Below are 23,295 nucleotides of genomic sequence, written 5' to 3'. Positions count from 1 at the left end.
AAATAAACGAAAACAAAAATTTTAAATCGCTTTTACAGTAAAACACTTTTTGTCAATTGTTAGATTATGAGTAAACACAAATGTTTTAGAGGTGGAAAATATATATGCAATAATGGTCAAATTAATTATAAAGCACATTGATAACAACGGTTTTGCACCTTGGGCAGAGAAATTCTCCTTCAAATGAACTGACCGTCCCGTACATCCAGCACCTGCATTGAGAAAGTGGTAAAAAAATGAATAAAAAAAAAAAATAAATATAAAATAGATAGATAGGTAGATATGTAGATAGATATATACATATATACATATATAGATAGATAAAATAATTCGCAAAATGTGCTAGCAAAAATGGCATGTCTCCAACAGGTGTAGAAAAAAATTCCACGAAAAAAATACAAAACGATTCTATGAAAAAAATAGAAAATAACTACAAAACGATTCTATGAAAAAAAATAGAAAATAACTACAAAACGATTCTATGAAAAAAAATAGAAAATAACTACAAAACAATTCTATGAAAAAAAATACCTTGAACACTTTGCACCGCCTGACTTCGCTATCCCGATGCTAACGCAAGCATGTTTTTCGTTCTCGTCAAAACGAAGCATGTCTTGGATGGATGAATTTTTTGGACCTTCTTGCAAAAAATCGTCTATATCTTTGTTCTTGTGTGAGTTATGATTCGCTCGAAGAAGGGGTATTTTATACGTTCGATAAGATCTATCCATTTTTTGGACTTGCATTATGTCATTACAAATGTGCACGTTGGAAACATTAAAGAGAAAACGAAGGTCGTCATAATTGTTAAAATCTGATAAAGGGTTTGGTGTTCTTAAAAATGATTTCATTAAAGTGATAATATCTTGATTATCAGAGTAGATGTAAACAACTCCTTGCAAAGAATTTGACAAGACACTGTTCAGTTGCTTATGAACATAATATTTTATTATAAATAATGTATCCAAATTGATATCCTTGTATTTTTTAATAGTTGGAAATTCCAGAAAAAAAACAGATCTTAATTTTTTTCTGTTTTCTAGAACTTCCCTTCCCTCCAGTAGAGACGATTTACTCATCTTCATGTTCCTCTTCAAAGCCTCAAGATTCATATACACATCTTCACATAGATGTGGAATCACAGGCGAAAGAACCTTTAACATGTCGATTAATATCTTATGCAAAATTTTTTGACAATTTATTCTACTTATGGAATTTTTTCTATGTATATATAATCTGTCTTTACAATAATCAATATAAATTGCCAAATCTCGATACACAAAATTGAGTACATGCTTTATAAGTAGATGCAATTGGAAATTTTTATAAGAATGTAAACAACATCTAATTAAATTGTTTTTTTTAGATAAAATGTACTGATCCATTAATTGTAAGTCTTTTTTACAAATTTTTGTGTTATCAAAATTTAAGTCGTACATATTATTCAGTACAAATTTGAAAGTATTATATATTTTTAAATATATATACTTATTGATACTTTCCAATATTTCGTGACTTATCGATATGTTTCTGTTTACAAAATTGTAGCAGCATACCCACAGCCTCACTATATCCGCGTTAAATCGTTTTTCAACACTGTGTCTTTTTTTTTGTACACATTTCGCTAACGGGTTCTTCTCAGATGAAACGGCTCCAGCTGCATCTAATTTTGATACGTCCCCACCATTTGCACATTTCCTCTCCACAACTTCGTCCTTCATATTTTTACAAGTTGGCAAAGTGTTGCCGTCATTTAAATAATTTGCGTCATGAATCACTTCTCCTTCTTCTTCTTCTTCTCCTCCTCCTCTCTTGCTGCTTCTCTCCAAAAATGCAGCCTCACGCGAATTGAACCCTTTCTTCTTATTTCTACATAAAAAAAGATTTCGAGGAGCTATAACATTGTTCAGACTCTTGCTCATTTTAACATTATTCCTATCAACAACATAATTATGTATTATGATATTTTTGATTGGCAAAGAAGTGTCATTTTTTTCCAACCCTAAACCTTTGTCGTTTCCATCTATACAATTTAAGCAAAAGTATATAAAAAAAAAGGACTGAAACCAACCCCTTATCTGGTCTATACCTTCACAACAAAGGTATATTCCTAAATCATTCTTAAAAAAGCCTTTCGTTCTTTTTTCATCTTTAACTGAATGAATAATATCACTAACATTTTCCAACTTATAATAATTTCTCTTACTTTGTATTTTTCTCATTAACCGTTCATACATAATGGAAGGATCGAATATTTTTTTTTTGTTTATTACTTCATTGAGAAAGCACACGCTTTCCCACTTCCCCTGTTCCTCGGACATGTTGGGCTTCTCTATTTCGTTGTAAATTTCATATATATTGAAATGAGTCTTGTTTTCACAGACCACATTGTTTGTAACACTAGTAGGGTTATTTCTCTGATCAAAATTCAAATGATCCTTTTTTACTCTGATCAAAGTCCTAGGATATGGCATAACATGCCTCATCTTCTCCCGCTGGAGTGATAAGATCAATTTTTTAAAATAAACGTTAAATAGAATATGCTTACACATGTACATAACATAGAGATAAGAAACAGAAGAATCAAACCAGACATCCATTATCTGTTTATTAAAGTTCACTTGGTAGTCTCTACCAATGTGTATATCCTTTAGTGGGATATTCACACCCCAATATTTCTGTCTACTTATACACCATTCATTTCTATCTTTTATAGTTTTTATTAAATTTTTTTTAACATTACTGTTCACGAATTTTATTTTTTTAATACTTTTAAAAAAATTTTTATTTTTTTTTATTTTTTCAATGTCTACATATATCTGAAGCAGTGATTTTATTTGTACACTAGTATGTGATCTCCAATCGTATGTATATGAATGTTCATATGGAAAATAAAACAAAATATTGTCGTAGAAAGAGTAATAAAATAACAAATGTATATCCTTTTGATTGATATTAATTTTGGTGCTCTTCCCTAAACTGCTAAGAAATAAATCTCCTTCTGGTGAATTTTCACATTGCTTTATCAGATCAATTCGTTTATTACAATTCCTTCGTATAATTTTTGCGTACTCATCCTTCAAGTCATCATTTTCATTTATCACGTTTTCATTTATAACATCAAAGGAGGAGTGGTTATATGTTTTTTCCTTTTTACTCACTTTCTCTTTTTTCATATAAGTTGTGTATTTTTCTACAAGGTTCAACTTATCCATTTTTATCTTATTCTGTTCATGCGCTGTTGTCTTCTTTTCCATCGAATCGGTGTTTAACTGAGGACATGCAAAATTGTTACGTAGATGTGTCTTTTCCCTTCCCTTTAAAGACATATCACTATCTAGGTTATTACTCAGACTGACATGATGATCTGGATTGTAGTGTTCCTCAGACAGATGAACTTTCTCCAATTCATTGTTTCTGTAATACAAATTGTAATCTGTAAAACCATGCGAAGGGGCAACGTGAACAATTCCTGAACCGAATGATTCCTTGATTTCATTTTTAGAAATAAGAACAAAATTACTTTCCGCTTGATTAATAAAATTAACATATGTACATGCTTCAAAATCCTTGCCTAACAAAGTCATAACAGTTTTCACATCTACAATTTTATTATGTTTACGATAATTTGTTTTTAAATATTTGTAGAAACTGTCAAATGATTTATCACATAAAAGTAAAAACAACGTTTCTGAATTTTCAAATTTTACTCTTATAACCCTGTATAAATAATCTCTATGTATTAGTAAACATTTGTTGTTAAATATTGTATACATTTGGGTTGTGAATACTAGTATTTTTAATTTTGATTTTATCATATCTTTTTTTCTCTCTTTTAGCTCAGTGAGGTATTCGCTATATCTCCCCTCTGAAAATGAACCATGCTCTTCATTTCTAGTAGAACCCAAACTAGCCAAAAGCATCTGCATCTCGTAATCACTCCCCTGAAGGATATCATTAACTAATTCATTCTCCTTGTATCCTCGTACTATTGTCAATAATAAATCATCACTAATTCTGTGTAAATCATAGAAAAAGTAAAAAGAATTACAAATTCGATTTTTATATATTATTTCGCTATCTGATAGTACCGTTTTTGTCTCGTGGCTGTGGTATACTGGTCTGTTGCTCATGTAGATGTATTTCTGCAAAAAAAAAAAAAAAAAAAAAAAATGGAGAAAAATGGAACAACAATCGGTATAAACGTGAAAATTAATCAAAAGGGGGGTGTACCCCCCTACCCCCTTTCTGCCCACTAAGATAGAGAATGTGTGAGAAGAGGAAAAAACAATCTATGAAGATTGAAGAAGGAGCATTGCTCCAAACCCAATGGTGTTTCAAAGCAGATGCTGCTGAAATATCTTTTCTTATGAAAAAATTACTTGCTTCAGAAGATTTAGAAAAACATTTCTCTGGATTTGTTCATACAATTTGTAAAACGTTACATATGTATAGTCCCATAGACCCCATATCCCGTATGAAACTATAGACATGAATTGTTCGTTAATAAAATAGGAAGAATATGATTTGCAAATTTGTTTGAAGTATTGAATTTTCTTCTGTGTCAAATCATTAGCTATAAGTGGGGTATTAAGATGTTGTTCTTTAGAAAGTAAATTATGAACAAGGGAAGGTTGTGCTTTCATCGAATACTTTTTTTTTTTGAATCTTTTCGTTAGAAAATTCTCATCAAATTTATCATTTATACTACTTGTCCCATCAAAGGAATCATTATTATTAACTTCTGCATTCGTGGGTAACGGTAAATCTTGTACATTTTTTATTTTCAGCATTTTCATTATTTGATATTCAATTGGTAACCCGTGCGTGTCAAAGCCATGTATCAGCATAACGCAATAATTATTCAATAAAAGGAATTTCAAATATATGTCTTTTATAATTTTATTCAATATATGTCCAATATGAATATCATTATTTGCATACGGCGGGCCATCATGTATAATCCTTATCTTTTTATATACCTTATTATAAAATTTTTGTAATATATATTTTTTTTTTTTTCCTAGACTTATTATATTTTCTTCCAAATTTTTTTTACATTTTTCTAGATTTTTTTTTCTCTTTTCTAGGTTTATTTTATTTTTATTTTTTTTCAAGTATTGAATATTTTCTTCACATTTGTTCATAATATTATTTGTTTTGTACCTGTCTTGTGTGTTCTTCTTATCCTTCAGAACATTCTCAAGCACATGTTTCCAACTAAAATTTGATATTATTCTGTTTTTTTCAGGTATTAGATGATCCCAATCGTATTCTTTTCTATTCATTAGCAGATCATATCTGCTAAGCTTCTTTTCCTTCACCCTTATCTTATCTCTTTCCTTGTCATTGTATATGCATTTTTTTACATTTGACAAATTTCGTTTTTCGTAAATATTTTCGCTATTCCATAAGTGTTGTATATATTTTTGTCTGAATATGTGTGGTTATTTAATGTGGATGGAAGAAAGAAGATATAACAAAAGTGTTGTATTAACACACGTATGGAGATATAAACACATAGCGCAAGAGTTGTAAAATGAAGAACATTATGCTAGAATGTAGAAAAAAAGGATGAATTTAAATATACTCAAGAACATTGATTATTCTTCCAAATGTGTATCCTTTCGACGTATGATTATTTACTTTTTTTTTTTTTTTTTTTTTTTTTTTTTGGGGGCTTACCTGTCGAAACTGTTATACGTTGTAGGCATAAACGGAATTGGCAAATTTACGGAATTTTTAATTATATCTTTGATTTTATTTTTATGTTCACTTAAAAAATTTTTATATTTTCTTCTACATTTTATTGTTGATATAAAATAAGGAATGATTCTGTCAGTCTGCATAAAGCATGGTTTCACATTTGCAACATACACAATTTTATTTTCCTTCTTAACCTGCAAAGATCTGTATACTTGTAGAATGACATAGATGAAAAATATCACATTTCCACTGTGTATTCTCTTTCTTTTCATCTTATTAATATTCGTTCATTTATCTCTCATTGGGTACTCTAACCCCTTTGCCCATTAAGGAATGAGACCGATTTAAGGTCGTACACGTAATGTGTTTGCTATGTGTAAATACATTTCTAGATGTAAATATACCATCTTGTTATATGAGAGACCATTAATTAGTTATGCAAAACAAGATACACACTTGGAATATTCATAATATGAAATGATAAAATTAGGAACCAAGATGGATTCACTTTATTTTTATTTTATTTATTTTTTTTTTTTTTTTTTCCACATGCTCTTTTGTATATGTTATTTGATGTTCGAGCTTGCGGGTGGGGGTTGGATACTTATAGGAGTTGTTTGGCCACTAACCATGGCATCCCCTCGACGTGCCTCTTCACTGACACTTCTCTATATCCATAACGATGCTGTTCAAGTTGGGGTATTTTTTAGCAAAACATGGAGAAATGTTGAGCACTGAAAAAATTTGCTTTGTAAAATACAACATGAGTAAAGAAAACTTACATTTCTGGCTGAAACAAAAAAAAAAGGAAAAAAAAAAAAAAAAATCATGCACACACTTTTATGGTGCTGGACTTTTGTTTTATGAAGATGCATATAAAATGTTATTTGTTTATTTTAAAAAAAAAAAAAATTTTTGTGAATGACTATTTGTTTATTCAAGAAATTTGGAACCATGCTGGAGACGACGTTCTGTGGGTCCTTCATTTTTAAGTGGAATCTAACACAGAAAAAAAAAAATTGCACAAATTGCACAAATTGCACAAATTGCTCAAATTGCTCAAATTGAAAACATTTTGAAGGTTGGAAGTCAGAGCACCCGCAAATGATATGCGATCAATTGAGAAGAGATATGAGAATGATATTTCGAACAAATCGAAGAAAACCGAAAACGAACCAAAAGGATCCCAAAACTAGCGGGAAAAGAACCCCAAACGAGCCCCAAACTAGTCCCAAAGTAGTCCCAAACTAGCCGGAAAAGACCACAAACGAACCCAAATGATCAGCATAGAAACGAAAGGGATGAACGCACATAATGCTTAGCCATGCCAGAAAAATAAAGTATATCAAAAACATACTATACAGAGAAAAAGAAAAAAAAAAAAAAAAAGGGAGGGTCAAATGGCACAGCCAACACATCCCCTACACTGACAAGTACAGGGAAAAGGTAACATTTCTGTATAAAAAAAAAACACTAATACAGATAATCGAACATGTGCAAAAAGAAAAGGCTCTTTATCTATTTAATAAGGACACAGGGACATGTAGAACAAAGAACGAAATCCAATTTATGCAAGATGAAAGGAAACATAACCACCTAAGGGAACCTACTGAAGCTGACTCAAAATGGATGAACTTCACACAACAAGATGGAATCTTTGGAGAGAAAAACAGGTACCATGGAAAGGATTACATGAGTAGCAGTTTATCTAATATAAAGAATGGAGAAGTATATTCCAAAAAAATTGTTTCTGATACTGTAATTGATGAAAAGTATCAGAGCACCGCTTTTTTACCACTGTGTAGACGACAAGAGGACAGCCAAATAAACTTGGATAAAAAAAAAAAAAAAAAAAAACTAATCATGATAAAAAAATATGAAGATATGCAAGAAAAAAATGAAAACAGACAAAACAAAATCGTAATCAAATACCAAATGGAAACTATGAAACATTTGATTATAATTTTAAAAAAATGTGAAGAATATAACTACGCAAATTATGATTTATATGGAGACATATGCCGCATCATCCCATTTCTTAGTAAAAATGGAAAAAATGTAAAACATATCGTAACCATTTTACATTCCCTTATCAAATTAAACTATTTTAATGAGAAATATTTTATATACCCATTCTGGTGCATAATGAATGAAGATGTCTTTTCAAATTCAGAATTAATATCCATTTTGCTTGTCTTGTCAAATTTAGAAAAGTTAAATACTCTCAATTATTTATTCTTTTACAAGGTCAATTATATGTTATTACATAGGATATATTCCCTTTCTTTGCACCAGATTTATAATGTTCTAAATGCATATCTAAAGGTACACAAACGTTTAGCTGCATCTGTAGATCACGGGAGAAAATATAAAAACAATTTGACAGACCAATTAAGAGACGATCATGTAGCTATTTTCCCATTTAATCGTAAAATAAACTCTCAAAATTTCAAACTTTTTTACAACTTAAGTTTTCATGAGAATTCAGAAAAGAGTACCCAATCAGGCTACACACCAACTACCATTAATTTTGTATTTCGCCTCATTGATTGTTTAAAGAAAAAAAAAATATCCATAAAAAAGGCAGACAAATTTATAAACCCACATGATTGTTTCAATGAATTTTTTATTCAACATATAAAAAAAGAATTAGGACACTTTTTTTTGAAGAAACTTAAAAGTGAATATATCTTGTTTAACAGATTAGAAAGAAAAAATCTTTATAAAATACGGGATACCATTTGGGGATCTCTCAAGGGAAATCAAACAAAAGGACAAAATGGGTTCACTCATTTTTACTTCCATAGAAAAGATAACAACTTAGATGGGCTCAATTTAAATGAAGAGGTATTGAACTCCCCTCCTGTCCCAACAAATAATGGAGCAAGAAGTATCACTCCTAAATTACTGAAATTAAAAAAGTTTGAATATATTCAATTGAAACTGATAAAGAAAATGAAGAAACAATTGGATGCTAGACTTCTTATCCCGTTAATCAAGGTATACCAAGTGGGTGCACAGCACAATAGTAACTCCACTAGTTCTCAAATTCAATGGAAAAATGCTGAAGGGGTAGAAAAAAGAGAAAAGGATCTTCTTCTGCACAATGCATCACTTAAGGACTTTTTCATAAATAACTATAAGCATATGCCTCTAAAGTTTAATGAAAAAAGTTTAGTGATAACTCTAAGCTGTTTTTCGAAACAAAGGAAAATCCTAAGTGACGAGGTTTTAGGCATGCTAATAAATATGATTGAAAAAAAAATAAATCGATTTACACACGGACAAATAGTAGACATAATGAACAGCATTTCCAATATAAGAAATGGTCGAATATCAATTAATGTTTTGAATTTTTTAATCAGGTTTCTCTTTAATAATAATAAAATAATATATATGAACGATGCACATATCAATACTTTATTAAATGTGTTGATAAAAAAAAAGCAACTTATTAATGAAGATGCCATTCTTTTTATAACCAATTTTGTTGTTAACCATAAACCATATTTTAAAAATTTGAAAAATATGTATTCCTACTTTTCTTTCCATTTTCATTTCAAAACATTGAATGAAGACTTTTTAAATACACTCTATTGTTCCTTTCTGAGTAACAAAAATCATAACAACATCCAATTTGAACAAGTTAATCAAATATTATCATCCACTTTGGTAATTTCTAACCATTTAAAATATCAAAAAAGGGTATTCAAACAAATTGATATGTGCCTACTATCCATTTTGAAAAAAATGAACCCATCATGTGATGATAATTTCATCCATTTTAGAGATCTCGATAATCTAGTTCAATGCATCTCTCACATTAACAATTCCATAACGTCAGAAGTTTACAAAATGGATCAAGTAGATATACATAAAATAATCAATGGGGGTTCCCATTACCATAATGCCATTAATTTTGTGTACAAAAGAAGGCATTATAAAAATGGACATCTTCAAAGGAATAATTACACAAAGAATTTAAGGAAGAAAAAAAATGAAGAAAAAAAAAAAAAATTGCAATTTTATTATTCCCACAATTCTTACAAAAAAATATACTATATGATATCATCCTTTAACTTGAGAATATTCATTTTGATTAAAAAAATTTTTGAAAAATTTTTAAAGCAACAGAACTGTATTGATATACACAACGAAGGGGTTGTACTCTTAATAAAAGCAGTAACAAATTTATATGAGTTGCAAAAAAAGACAATGAAAGTGAATAAAATATACACTTATTTTTATATAACGAAAAAATGGAAATGTAGAAAAAACAAACTATTAAATGCTTATTTTTTAAAAATAATTAACCAGATTAATAAAAATATTCTTCAATTCTTATCCACTTTGAACAAGGAAATTATCTTTCTCTGTAACGTTCATATGTTGAAAAGCAGTTATCTATTTGAACCTTTAAATAATGATCAAGTTATACTATCCTATCTTCAAAAAAGGGTGTGTCAAATGGAAAAAAAACGAGTCAGCATAAGTAACGCTGTCTTTTTTCTTAATTTTTTAAGTTCTTACAAAATTGATGAAATGGTCTTACAAAATGATAGCGCACACTTGAAGCAATCGTTGCGCAGCCCGAATGACACTCGGATAGGTAAAAAAGAAAAAAACTCGATACCACATAGGAAGGGATAGTTATCTACTTTTTATTCTATTTTTTCTTTATTTTTTCTTTATTTTTTTCTCTATTTTTTCTCTATTTTTTCACTATTTTTTCTCTATTTTTTTTATTTTATTTTATTCTATTTTATTTATTTTTCTTTTTTTCCCATGTCGTCGTCACGGCCCTGTTTGGCATGTCAACGTTGCTGCTACAACATCTCGCTCACCATCCATCCACACACACATACACACCACGCACCTTTTTCAGGCCTAGAAGAAATAGGGAGAAGAATCATACAGTCCTTTTTAGCGAGCCAAAAAATGGAAAACCCTGAAGAAAAAAGAGAAAAATTATTTGACCATATTTATAACGAGAAGAAGAGAAAAAAGTCCAATATAAAAAATGTCATACAACATTTTTTTTTAACATATAAACATACCAACTTGGATTATTTTAAAAAACATCAACATAAAAAAAAGGTCTACATAAATAAAATTTGGAACAACTTAGAAAGAAAAATGTTAAAAAGAAAAATAAAAAAAATGGATGATCTGGTTAAGAAGAATATCAATTTTATGAACTTGAACAAGTACAACAAATTTTTTATTTCCAAATTTGTTAAAAAATGGAAAAAAAAAAAAAAATATTTAATACTTAAATGTATTACTAATTCTTCATATGTTGACACAAATGACTTGATTGAGCTGTTATTCAGCACAATTGTAACATACCTTAGATGTCTTATCAATCATCAGAAAAATAGTGACAATAATCCTCCCGTAAATGAATACCAAAAGTGTATAACGTTCGTGTTAAATAAAATGATAGTTTTGAAAAAACCAAAAATAGCTAATACAAATTATAGCCTCTATTTTAAACTCCTTTTATGTATAGCGACACTTAAATGTATATTTCCAAAGTTGCTGAAAAATTATAATCATATATTAATGTACTGGAAAAAAATAATAGGCGCGAATTTGGGCAATGAAAAAACCTTTAAAAATTATTTTGACTATGTAAAGAGTGGGAGTGTAGGTGACATTAGAGAGTTCAACCATTTGGATATCCCCCATATCCCTACCCTTTTGAGGGAAAATATGAATTCTAATTTGAAAAATTGCAATTTTGTAAAATGTACCATTAGTAATGAAAAGACGAAACGAAATCTCACGCATCATCCTAGTTGTACTTTTCAACAGTTTTTAAATTATCCATCTATTTCACAAACAAAGTACAAATATAAATTAAAAAATAAAAAACATTATTCCTTCAATGATTGTCTTTATTTTAAAAATGCTAAATATTATAAAAATGTAGTCTTTCACAACATATACGAACACTTTAGTTACCTGCAGAATTATTCCCATATATTATATTTGCATTTTTTATATTTGAAGAAAAGAATACAACAAATGCAAAGCGGTAAAATGGGAAAACTGAAAAAAAAAAAAAAAAAATTTTTTAAAAATGCAACAAGGTTAAATTGTACCAAACGAAGTAGCATACTATTTAAAAATTCAATCCACATAATTGAAGTAAAAAAAGTCGAATTTTTTCATAATCATCTGATAAAAGTAGACATATGTAAAAAGAACAATATAAACAGCATACGCACATTTTTTTTCCTCCCATACTCAACCTTTAACCTCAACACAGAGGTAAAAAATGTCATATGTGAAAAAAACCAAATGAAGTCATCCGAACACCCATTTCTCAAAAGAGAGTTATTTTTAACTTTATTTTTGATGAACGTTGAATTCAGGAAGCATATACAGACTGAGTAATTACCTGCATAATGTGTCTTCTTCAAATGCGTTTCTATTTTTATTTATTTATTTTTTTTTTTTTTTTGCATTGCTGTTCCAACAAAGACCAAGAGTCGACACCAATGCTATTTCCATCTCATATATATATATATATATATATATATATATATATATTTATATTTGTGAATTGTGATTTTCTTTTCCCGCTCATCTCGTCAATACGAACGATTAAGGGGTCCATAACATATAAGTATGTTTCTTTGCACATGTTTTCCATTTTTTCCACTAAGCCAGTTCCTCTACACATTTAAACCCATTGATTTTTTTTTTCCCTTCCCCTTCTCTCTACAGATTTAACATTGTCCCCATGGCAACTGATCAATTCAGCAGCATCCATACAAAACATAATCTCCATTTGTATTTAGTAACAAAATTGTTACGTTAAAAAAAAAAAAAAAAAAAGGAAAAATTAAAAATAATACGCAAAAAAAAAAAAAAAAAAAAAAATGTATCACTTAGCACCAGGTATCATACTAAAAATAAAAAAAAAAAATAAAATATTTATTCTTTTTCATATTATAAAAACATTGGAAAGTATTATAATTAAAAAGATTAAAAATTTTTAATACAATGTCTTTATTTTGTGTTTTGTTAAAATGTGGTTTACAAATATAGAGGTTACTTTTTTATTATGATTTTAATTTTTCCGCCAAACAATATAACTTTTTTTTTTTTTTTTTTTTTTTTTTCCTTTGTTAACTTCTACTTGAATTTGTTTTTCCAAATTGTAGCAGCTCCATGATGCTGTCGTGTTTAACTCAAACATAGCATACTCTCTACCGGTAATGGATAATTAAATGGTCACTTTTTCTTTTTGCTGTTCTTTATTTTGAAGCCCCAGAAAAAAAAAAAAAAAAAAAAAAAAGAACAACGCTGATACAAGTGCAGCATGCATATGTAAGTTTTTTACGTATAAATTATATATACATATAATGTAGAAAAGAGAACCCCACTCATGAGTTTGTGTTTGCATGTTTATATTTACATATTTATATTTACGTATTTATATTTACATATTTATATTTACGTATTTATGTTTACATATTTATATTTACGTATTTATATTTACGTATTTATATTTATTGTTTTTTTTTTTTTTTTTTCTCCCTCAAAAATAATACGCTGAACATATATATTTATGCATATGCATAATACTTAGTGCAAACAGTACGTACCAATATTGCGTACGAATACTATACACCAATACTATTACACAAATTTTTCCACGGGAACCCCTTAGTAGGTACTTTTTCAAAATTTTCAAATGGGGTTATTTTATTCGAATTTTACAATAATAATGTATACATTTTACCATTTATGAAACGCTAAAAGGTGGAATAATTGGGTATAGTTCTTTTTTTTGTTTCAAAAATGTATATACGATAAAGGGGTGGGGGGAAAAAAAAAGAAAAACATCCTTTTTTTAAACATGCCCGAAATACATTTTTCAAAAAAAAATTCGTTAAAAAAAAAAAAAAAAAAAAAAAAAACGTTTATTTTTCCAATTCACATACATATATGTATGAGTACCAGGGGATAATGGAAAATTAATTTTGGAAAAAGGAAACTCTTCCTATTTTTTACTCATTAACCGTTAAAACTTTTTCTTAACCATTCATATATGTATTGCTTATAACGTTTGACGTAGTTCCCTTTAAAGTTTTTTTTTTTTTTTTTTTTTTTTTTTTTTCAATGTCTAGAAGAAGTATACGTCTACCAGCGGAGGTCAGCAGAATTCTATACGTCAGGTAAAATAATTTAAACATGTTAATGAAAGAAAGAAGTTTCATAGGAAATAGGATGATTTGGCTGAGGGGGAGACTTTATAGTTGTAAAAAATTGTCTTAACAAGTCGTTGCGTAGAATAATAACTACTTTTCATATACAAATATGAATAGAATGAGCACGTGATAAAAATAAAAAAAAATCTTACATACAATATCTCAATGTGGTCATATGTCATACATACATGCCATATTCATATTGTCCTGCAAATATAAATTTACTTAATGTGTTCCACATACACCAAATGTACACTCAATCCGTGTACCCGTAATACTCTAAAAATAGAAGAAAAATGCTCATCATTTATCATTTATCCCTTTTTTTTTTTTTTTTTTTTTTTTCTCGTTTTCAGAAATTTACCTTATAAAATATCTGCAGATGAATTGTATGACATTTTTGGAAAATATGGAACAGTCAGGCAAATAAGAAAAGGAAATGCTGAAGGCACAAAAGGAACATCTTTTGTCGTGTATGACGATATTTATGATGCCAAAAATGCTCTAGATCATTTATCAGGTTTCAATGTTGCGGGGAGGTATCTCGTGGTTTTATATTACGATCCTGTAAAGGCCCAGAAGAAGAAAGAGTTACAGGAAAAACTAAAAAAAGAGGAGGAAGAGGAGGAGAAGAAGAAGTAGAACTTCTTCCTATGTCATCTCTGTGTGAGTTTCTCTCTGTATGTGTACCTGGATGATTATGAGGGTGCATATACCCCAAGCAGTGGACATTATATGGAACTTATTCTAAGTAACAACAAATGGATATCACTTTTGACGCATTTACACATTTTTATAATGTCATAGTAGTTATCAAGGATTCATTTTTTTAGATATTCACACTTGATGATAGAAGGAAGAATGCTGACTAAAGCACCTCAGACATATCGTTTATTACGCAACGCATTTATATTTTCAATGTTTTGTTTTATATATATTCACATATATGTATTTTTCCTATTCCATTATTATTTTATTTTTTTTTTTTTTTTACGTAAAATTATTCCCATGTACAAAAAATGAACATGTCCAAAAAGGAAAAAAAAAAAAAAAAAATTCGCCACTTTGTGTGTTAGTACATATTGTCATATACTACTCGACAATAAATATACGCATAGATTCATTTGTTGCCTCCCCATGTTTACATCTTTATGTCGTTTTATACGATGAAATAAAAATAATTAAAACAGTTTTTAAGTTACATTTTAAAATACACATATATATATATATGTGTGCCTATGTATAAGTATTTTTGTTGGAACAGCACGTTACGCGGAAAAATTCCATAAAGTAATCCGAAATGAAACGATTTAGGTAACTGAATTGACCAGATCAAGAGTACCTTTAACATATAATCCAGTTTTATGCACCACACCACACGTTTTTGACACACATTACATATGTTCATAATGCTTCGCTGCTAGTGATGAGTTGTTTATCGCCATTTTAAACAATACTTAGTTATTACAACGTACAAAAAAATACACGGAAGTACAATATGCACCCATTCTCTTCTTCTTTTATTTCTTTCCTAAGTTAGTTTACTTTTTCTTTGAAATTTTTTGCTTCGGCTTATGCAGATACACATAACCACCCTTCATGGTGTACACGTTCATTCTAACAATTCTATACAGCCGATGGGAAACAGAACCAACATACTTTTTATTATATCCATATACATTTATTATGGTTCCCGTTCTGTCAACGTCGATATTTACATGTTTTTTATGCATAGTCAATACTCTAGTAATGTCAATATTTTTTGTACCTATACCTAGACGGACAAATAATTTTTTCACTTTTTTTGTTTTATAGCATTCGTGTTCCTTTCCTTGAGAATTCATAATGTCTACATTTTCATATACGTTCATATTTGACTCTTCATTATTATTTTGTAATGTTTTTACATCCGTCATGGAATTTTTTTTTTTGAAACTGTAGTACTGCTTTATGTTATTCCTATAGGTAGGTTTAAATGGTGTATAGTTAACATCTTCATAATAGCACTTAACCCCCTTTCCTGATAAAATTATTTGAACTGAGTAACCACATGATAAATCTTTCATTTGATTTTCAATTTTTTTATGTTGCACACTTTTTTCATTACAACTTGATATTAATGCAATGTCCTTTTTAATTTTCCCCTCTTCTTCAATAAGCATATGGTAAAATCCCATATTGTAATTTTTCCCAAAAAAGTAAGAAGCTCCTAACTTGGATACCCTTCCAGGCCACTTTGTAAAATAAAAGTTTTTTTTTTTTATGAAATTGTTAACCATATATTTTTCTTCATATTGATGTAAATTATTCTTTCCTACATTCGAATCACAATTTCCTTCTTTTGAAAAAATACTGTATCCATAACTTCCAGACACTCCAAAATGTCTTTTGAAGACCTTACTAAATATCAATTCATTTTTCCTTGCACATTTACTAAAATGCGTCCTTGCGGAGATGGTTAAAAGTGTGTCCAAAATTTTTTCCTTATTGAATACGTCGCATAACATTTTAAAGCATGTATTCCATTATTTCACAAGGGAGAAACAAAAAAAAAAAAAAAAAAAAAAAAATACATATATATATATATATATATATGAACAAGTCAGAATGTAAAACGTTAGAAATGGATCTATAGGTTTATTTCTTCGTTCATTTATTACGGTTGAAAAAGCTTCAGAGTTTTTTTTTTCTTTTTTTTGTTTCCCCCCTTTAACAATATTACTAATCACAAAAAAATGTGATGAATTAAGAGGGAACATTCCTCTCCTATCTTACGTAGCTATATTCCACACCGTTATTTCAGGCTTTGTTCTGTTTTTGTATTTATACATTTTTTCCTACGACTAATCTTGTGTTTGGTTATTCTTTTGGTCATACTCTTGGTCACACCTTTGGTTATATTTTTTTTTAATATTTTTGGGCAACTTTGCAGCTTTCCTATTTGTGCCACTTTAGACGAAACACAAAACTAATGAATGTTAGGAATAAAATGAAAAGGGTGGGTCACGAAACTTTCGCAAAAATGTTAAAAAAAAAAAAAAAGATGTCCCGCCTCTCCCTAAATACATAAATCTGTAAAAGCAGAAATAAATAAAGAACTCGAATAAATGACCAAGTTGAAATATTTTCCCCATAAAATATTCTCCCATTTTTACACTGTTTTTTTTTTTTTTTTTTTTTTTCCCTTATTTTTTATTTATTTTTAGCTATTTTTTTTTTTTTTTTTTTTTCCAGTTATTCCTCTACAAAATGTGTATGACTTGTTAATAATTTTTGTGCCAAATTGTGGTACATATTGTTATTATTATTATTTTTTTTACATTTTTTTTTTTTTTTTTTACCCAAGTTATAAATGTTGTGATATATAATGCTTTAAATAAGAATTAACCAATGCTTCAAAAAAGATGAACATTTTATTTTTTCCCTTCTTGCTGAGTTAGCACATATGTAATTATGCGTATGTAATTATATATGTATATATGCAAAATCAGCAAGAAGGGAAAAAAAATAAGATATCAACATATTTTTATTATCCTTATGTTTGAAACAACCCCAGCACATACACAATTGTGCAGGATATACAGTTGTAGTGAGAAAGACATTTTTTTTTTTTTTTTTTTTTTCCTGTAAAAAAGAAGATTTGCTTTTAACCCTTCTCACTTAAAGAAAAAAAAATATACATGTTGAAATATCGAGATGTGCAAAGTTAGAATATAAAAAATATAGCAACTGTTTAAACAGAGTAAGAAACAGAAACGATATGCAACAAGAATATTTATGATTATGTTGCCCTTTGTCTTTCTACAAGAAAAGTTGAAATGCCTATAAGCAATCGCACATGCATGAAAATGTATACGAAATCACACAAGCACACACAAATGTAAGTACGCGCATATATGTATATATTTGCAAATGTTCGTTTGTACTCTGGCTGAAAAGGTGCATAGATACATGTATGCATGTAAGCATGCATATATAAAAATCCCACATGCAAAACTGAATTATGAAAAGTAAAGGGAAATCCACCAAAGGTGCAGAAACTGTGAGCGAGTCGAAAGGGAAATCTGCAGAAGATGTCACAACAACTGTAAGGGTAGAAAATTCCTCCAAAAGAGTAAAGCAAGAGAGTTCTGTTGTAACTGTCCAAAGCGCGAAATCCAAAACGAGAAGTAACAAAAAGCGTAAGCTAGAAAAACAGAGAAAGAGGATAGACATATCGAGTGATGAAAGCGATATTTACTTTTATAACGATCTTCAAAGATGGAAAAACAATGTTAAGGTACCAATTTGGCTGAAAAAACCAAAGGACAAAGAATCATTAGGCGAATTTTATAAAAATGTGATAAGGAAATTATTAAGAGTTAAAAATAAAATAAGAGCTTACAAAATACAGGAATCATACCTAATAGATTGTTTACAAAAGTGTATGATCGATCTGAATTCAAATTCTACTAGGCCTCTCGATTTTATGAATTGTGAATTCTTTAACAAGTTGCTATCACGAAATAGCGTGAGTGCCTTTTCAAAAAATGATGAAAATAGTTTAGAGAAGGATAAATGTTTTACAAAAAGTAATAACAATAATGAAGAACACCTTTCTCATAACTATTGGACGCACACGTGTAAAGAAAATAACGTGAAATCGATACAACATCAGAGTGATGGATGTTGCACACAATGTGATGAGATTTTATATGGTAGAAACGAAATGTATTGTCAAGAAAAACAAGACAAAGTAAAAGTGAAGGGCTCACCATCAAACACCAATAAAAGGTGCAGTCATTCCGTTGAGTCCAACACAGATAATAGCAACAATAGTGATAATAACAAAAAAGACAAAAACGATACACACATCTGTAAGGATGACAATTATTTAATGAAATCCATAGAAACCAATGTGAAGGATTCAGCAGAGGAGATAAATAAAAATATATTAACAGAAGAAGAAACGAAATGTTTAATAGAACGTTTAAAAAATGCTATTTGTATGGAAGAGAAAAATAAAAAAAAAGATTTAATGAAACACCTTTTTAGTAAGGTAATTATTCCTGGTGCATTCTTTGAAAATAATAACTTTTGTCCTATATTTATGAATTTGTTGAAATTGGACATATACAACACTTGTCGTAAAAATGATATAAAAGTGGATTCCAAGTTAATGAACCTAATCAAATTTATGAACAACCTTAATGAAAATTCTTTAGAAGAAATTAAGAAAGGGGAAAAAAGAAAAGGTGATGATGAAGTTCTGACGTATCAAACAGAATCAGAAAATAACGCATATAGCGAAGATCACCATTTTTTTAAAAGTCAAACGTCCTTATTTAAGTTATCACAGTATTGTATAGAAAAAGGGATAATAATAAATAAAGAAGTTGTTTCATTCGATACTGTTTACATTTATACTGGGAAAGAAACTTGTCGTGACACGTATGCATCTGAATGTGCTGATCAAAAATACAAACATAAGAAGAAAAAATTAGGAACCAATGAATATTTAAAGTATTCCCTAGATATTTCAAAGAAAAAAAATGATTCTTTACATTTTATTGACGAAAAACAAGTCATATTAAATAATGAAATGAATCAATTGAACACATGCAATAATGTGGATTCTTATGAAAAACAGTTTAACCACACGAGAATGGAAGGAAAACATGAAAATGTTAACACATATGTTGAAGAAGGAAACAAAAACGAAAATTTTTTATCCAAAGATAGTGAACCTCATGTGAAATCAAAAAAATATGCAGATAGTGTGGAAGTATATAATGTTTCAAACTACTCTGATGAGAAGGAGAAATCTCAATATGACAAAATTTATTCTGGAAATGGAAACTTTGTATTATCAGAGGGGGGGAGAAGTGGAAATGAAAAAAAAGAATCGTCTTCGAGTTCGATGAGCAGTTCCATGGCAATAATTAAATCTATAGATGGAAGGAGTCAATTAAAGTGTCATACAACAGTAGATAACAAAAAGGATGAGTTGAAAGACTTAAAAAAGGAGTTGAATGAAAAAAAACATTTTCTTGAACTTCCAGGGGAAGAAAATTTAAAGCGAAATGATGACATAGGAGAAAAATTGCTGAACAGCGAAAATGTAATTTTTTTCAAGACAGGTTCAGTAAAAGGTGCCACCAGCGAAGATGGGTACACGTTGTATAAACAGAACGAAGTTGAGCAGGTTGAAAAATGTGATAATTTGAATTTAGCACAATCCGAATTTGGAGATTGTATGAACCGCGAGAATACAAAATTATGTAAAAGAAAGGTACAGGAAAGTGGTGATACAAACAGTGAAATTCAGTCTTGTCAATTTAACACCTTTGAAGATTTTTTGGAAAATCCGAAAAGTGTTAAAAAAAAAAAAGTCCATAATAATAATAATAATAATAGTAATAACGAATTTGAAAGCCTCAGAAGTGAAGAGAGAGATTCCATTGGGAAATATCATGACAATTGCAGCGATTATGCAGGGTGTGATGTGAAGGACTCTCTAGGGTATCATGATGACAAGAGGAAAAATGAATTAAATCATCTGGAAGATTATACATGCGAGGAAAAAATTCCCAACCAATATTATAGTTATATTGATGATATGAATTCGTCTAATCAAAATACTGAAGAGATATCCTTGAAAAATGTAAACTCGTGTAGTGTTCACTCGTCTAGTGAGCGTCCCCAAAGGTCTCACGATAGTGATAGTAACATTTCTGTTATTATAGAAAAAATTGATTTTGATATAAATAAACAATATACTTCAGATGAAAAGGGATTTCATAATGTAGATATGAAACTGCTTAGCACGAGACACAACAACAACACAGTTTTTATGAATTTTCAGGAAGAGAGGAAAAAGCGAACTAACATGGAAAATGAGGACATGAAATCAGCCACAAGAGGCTTTTGTGATAATGCAAATATCGGATCTGTCATAGTGATGAAGGAACATGTCAACTGTGTTAATACAAAATGTCTTCCTAAAGATATTTTCAACTCGGAGGTGATCATTTTGGAAGATGAAGATGAGATTGATGGAGTAGATGTAGGGGCAGAGGTAGGAGATGCAGAGGCAGAGGTAGGAGATGCAGAGGCAGAAGTAGGAGATGCAGGGGCAGAAGTAGGAAATGTAGGGGCAGAAGTAGGAGATGCAGGGGCAGAAGTAGGAAATGTAGGGGCAGAAGTAGGAGATGCAGGGGCAGAAGTAGGAAATGTAGGGGCAGAAGTAGGAGATGTAGGAACAGATGTGAGAGCAGAATATGCAGCGAAATGCAAAGGAAATTCTGCAGTAGACAAGGACACGTCCTGCATAAATTTTTACCAGAGGAATGAAGAAGAAGTTCGGACTTTGGTTGAGAAAAGCCCGATATGCAACCGTGATAGTTCCTTTGAGGAAAGTAAAACAAAAACTAGAGGCGAACTTTCCATTTTGAGCATCGATATTAACAAAGCAAATAATGTAGTACTGGAAGGACTGATGGAATTTTTCGGCCTAAAGAGCAAAAGACTTTCGAGAAAAATCCTAATCAGTGAGTTGACAAAAATACAAAATTATCTAAACGAACAATGTGAAAAAATGGAGAATGAATATCCATCTTTGGTTCCTATAACGAAGTGTCATTTAAAATCAAGGAAAAGTAAAAGTATCGTAAATTCTAATGAAAAGCAAAATAGCACAAATTATGAGAAGGTAGACAAAAATATAAACAAAATATTTACAAATTTGGCTAATATGAAAAATCCTTTGAATGGTCAAATTAGCAGTGTATTGCAAACAGAGGTAAAAAGTTTTTGTAAAAGTGACAAGTTACTGGATGGAACTCTATTTACTGTTTCTCAGATGAGTGATAAGTTCATACATGAAGATTCTTTAAATGATGACCAAGACAAATTACAAGAAGATTACCTAAATCGTATGAAAAGTAAAATAAAACAAATGGAATTAAAATCGTTATTTGAAACCATTGATGAAGCCATTGGTGTTAATGAGGAACTACATGAATATATAAAAAAGGAAAAGCAAATAGAATATTCTGTTTTAAAAAGGTATCTAGTTGATTGCAAATTAAATGTCAACAGAGAAGTTATCGTGTTATACTGTAAAGAAAAAAATATACAACTTGTTCATTTAAGAAAAAAGCAAAAGTGTGAAGTAAGGGGAGAAGTACAAACCACATCTTCATTTATCAATTAGTGTACCTACTGATCGTGGGAGTCACTGTCATCTTCGCTTTCATTTGTGTGCATGAGCACTAACCATTATAATATTTATCAATATATGGGGTGCAAGGGGGAAAGACAGTGCTATGATTTCCTTTCATATAAGCATGCACGGAGAGTTATAAGTAGAGCGTGCTATGATTTTTTCGTCCTTTTTTGTCAAAATACATTAATAAGTCATTTTTTATAAATGACTAGTCTCTCCTTTTCATCTTCCTGGAATTTCTTTTAAATGCTTCCTCCCTCATGGAATTATGTGTATGCATATTATTATATAAACAGTTGAGTATGGATTGTGCAATTTGTAACCCCTAAACTAGGATACAAATTAGTGTATCCCTGCTGATTGATCATTGTGTACCATTGCTAAATTGGTTAATTTTGTGTTCTTTTTTTTTTTTTTTTTTTTTCTTTCTCATTTTAGTTTCCGTTTGTGTTTGTGTGTGTGCATCTTACGGGTGTTAAGGCTTTAAGAAAACAACAGCACGCATAAATTATGAATTTTAAAAATGGTGATTTTGTTTCCTTCCGTTTGGTCCTTTCTTTACCTTTTTTGGTATTTATTTTTCATACCGCAAATTTTTTTTTTTTTTTTTCATCTTTTCTATAATCCCTCGTATATTATGAACAGAACATTTGAATCCAGTTAATGTAAACTGATTTTATATATAACACCTAATTCTTCTTATTTTCAACATGCTAAATGTTGTGTTATATTGCAATAAGCAATATATTTGAGCTTGTGCTTGTGGCCTTAGCCCCTGTTCGGTTTGGCTTTTTTTTTTTTTTTTTTTTTTTTTTTTTTAAAAGAAACCTGTTGTCGACCTTTTTCTATATAACCCTCACATAAATGACGGGAAAACAGTAACTAAAATATACTTTTTTTTTTTTTTTTTTTCTTTTTTTCTTCCTAGGCGGAATATTATAAGCACATATTCGAATGAACAGAAGTAAGATTAATAAATCAGTGAAACAAAGAATAAAACACATAACCTTACAGAGTGATGACTTTTTATTTTGGGAAAAATTTCCCATTAGGGAGTAACTAAACTGAAACCGAGAAATATACAAACAGCGGTAATTTAAGGATCATAGAAAAAAAAAAATAAATAAATAAAAAAATAATGAAGATCATGATGGTAAC

At 29.5% G+C, this 23,295-nt stretch overlaps 5 protein-coding genes across 5 annotated transcripts; 3 read left to right on the top strand and 2 right to left on the bottom strand.

Annotated features, from left to right (window-relative positions):
• Positions 1–121: 121 nt before the first annotated feature.
• PGO_144250 (isoleucine--tRNA ligase) lies at positions 122–5,978 on the bottom strand (the record flags this gene model as incomplete). The annotated part of the gene is made up of 4 exons (XM_028690415.1): positions 122–212; positions 532–4,145; positions 4,383–5,433; positions 5,686–5,978. The coding sequence occupies 4 exons, from the start codon at positions 5,976–5,978 to the stop codon at positions 122–124; spliced, it is 5,049 nt and encodes a 1,682-aa protein (XP_028546216.1).
• Positions 5,979–7,020: 1,042 nt separating this feature from the next.
• Positions 7,021–12,535, top strand: PGO_144240 (hypothetical protein, conserved; the record flags this gene model as incomplete). Its single annotated transcript, XM_028690414.1, has 3 exons — positions 7,021–10,315; positions 10,592–12,104; positions 12,442–12,535. 3 exons carry the CDS (start codon positions 7,021–7,023, stop codon positions 12,533–12,535), a joined length of 4,902 nt encoding a protein of 1,633 aa, XP_028546215.1.
• Positions 12,536–13,842: 1,307 nt separating this feature from the next.
• On the top strand, positions 13,843–14,573 carry PGO_144230 (splicing factor 3B subunit 6; the record flags this gene model as incomplete). Its single annotated transcript, XM_028690413.1, has 2 exons — positions 13,843–13,898; positions 14,288–14,573. 2 exons carry the CDS (start codon positions 13,843–13,845, stop codon positions 14,571–14,573), a joined length of 342 nt encoding a protein of 113 aa, XP_028546214.1.
• An 899-nt stretch (positions 14,574–15,472) lies between these two features.
• PGO_144220 (hypothetical protein, conserved) lies at positions 15,473–16,438 on the bottom strand (the record flags this gene model as incomplete). The annotated part of the gene is made up of 1 exon (XM_028690412.1): positions 15,473–16,438. The coding sequence occupies one exon, from the start codon at positions 16,436–16,438 to the stop codon at positions 15,473–15,475; it is 966 nt and encodes a 321-aa protein (XP_028546213.1).
• Positions 16,439–17,934: 1,496 nt separating this feature from the next.
• On the top strand, positions 17,935–22,125 carry PGO_144210 (hypothetical protein, conserved; the record flags this gene model as incomplete). The annotated part of the gene is made up of 1 exon (XM_028690411.1): positions 17,935–22,125. The coding sequence occupies one exon, from the start codon at positions 17,935–17,937 to the stop codon at positions 22,123–22,125; it is 4,191 nt and encodes a 1,396-aa protein (XP_028546212.1).
• Positions 22,126–23,295: the final 1,170 nt, after the last annotated feature.

The sequence above is a fragment of the Plasmodium gonderi genome (assembly GCF_002157705.1).
Source record: "Plasmodium gonderi DNA, contig: Chr14, whole genome shotgun sequence".
NCBI classification, from domain to species: Eukaryota; Apicomplexa; class Aconoidasida; order Haemosporida; family Plasmodiidae; genus Plasmodium; species Plasmodium gonderi.
The sequence above is the reverse complement of the archived record's forward strand: the minus strand, read 5'-3'. Positions and strand labels throughout refer to the sequence as shown.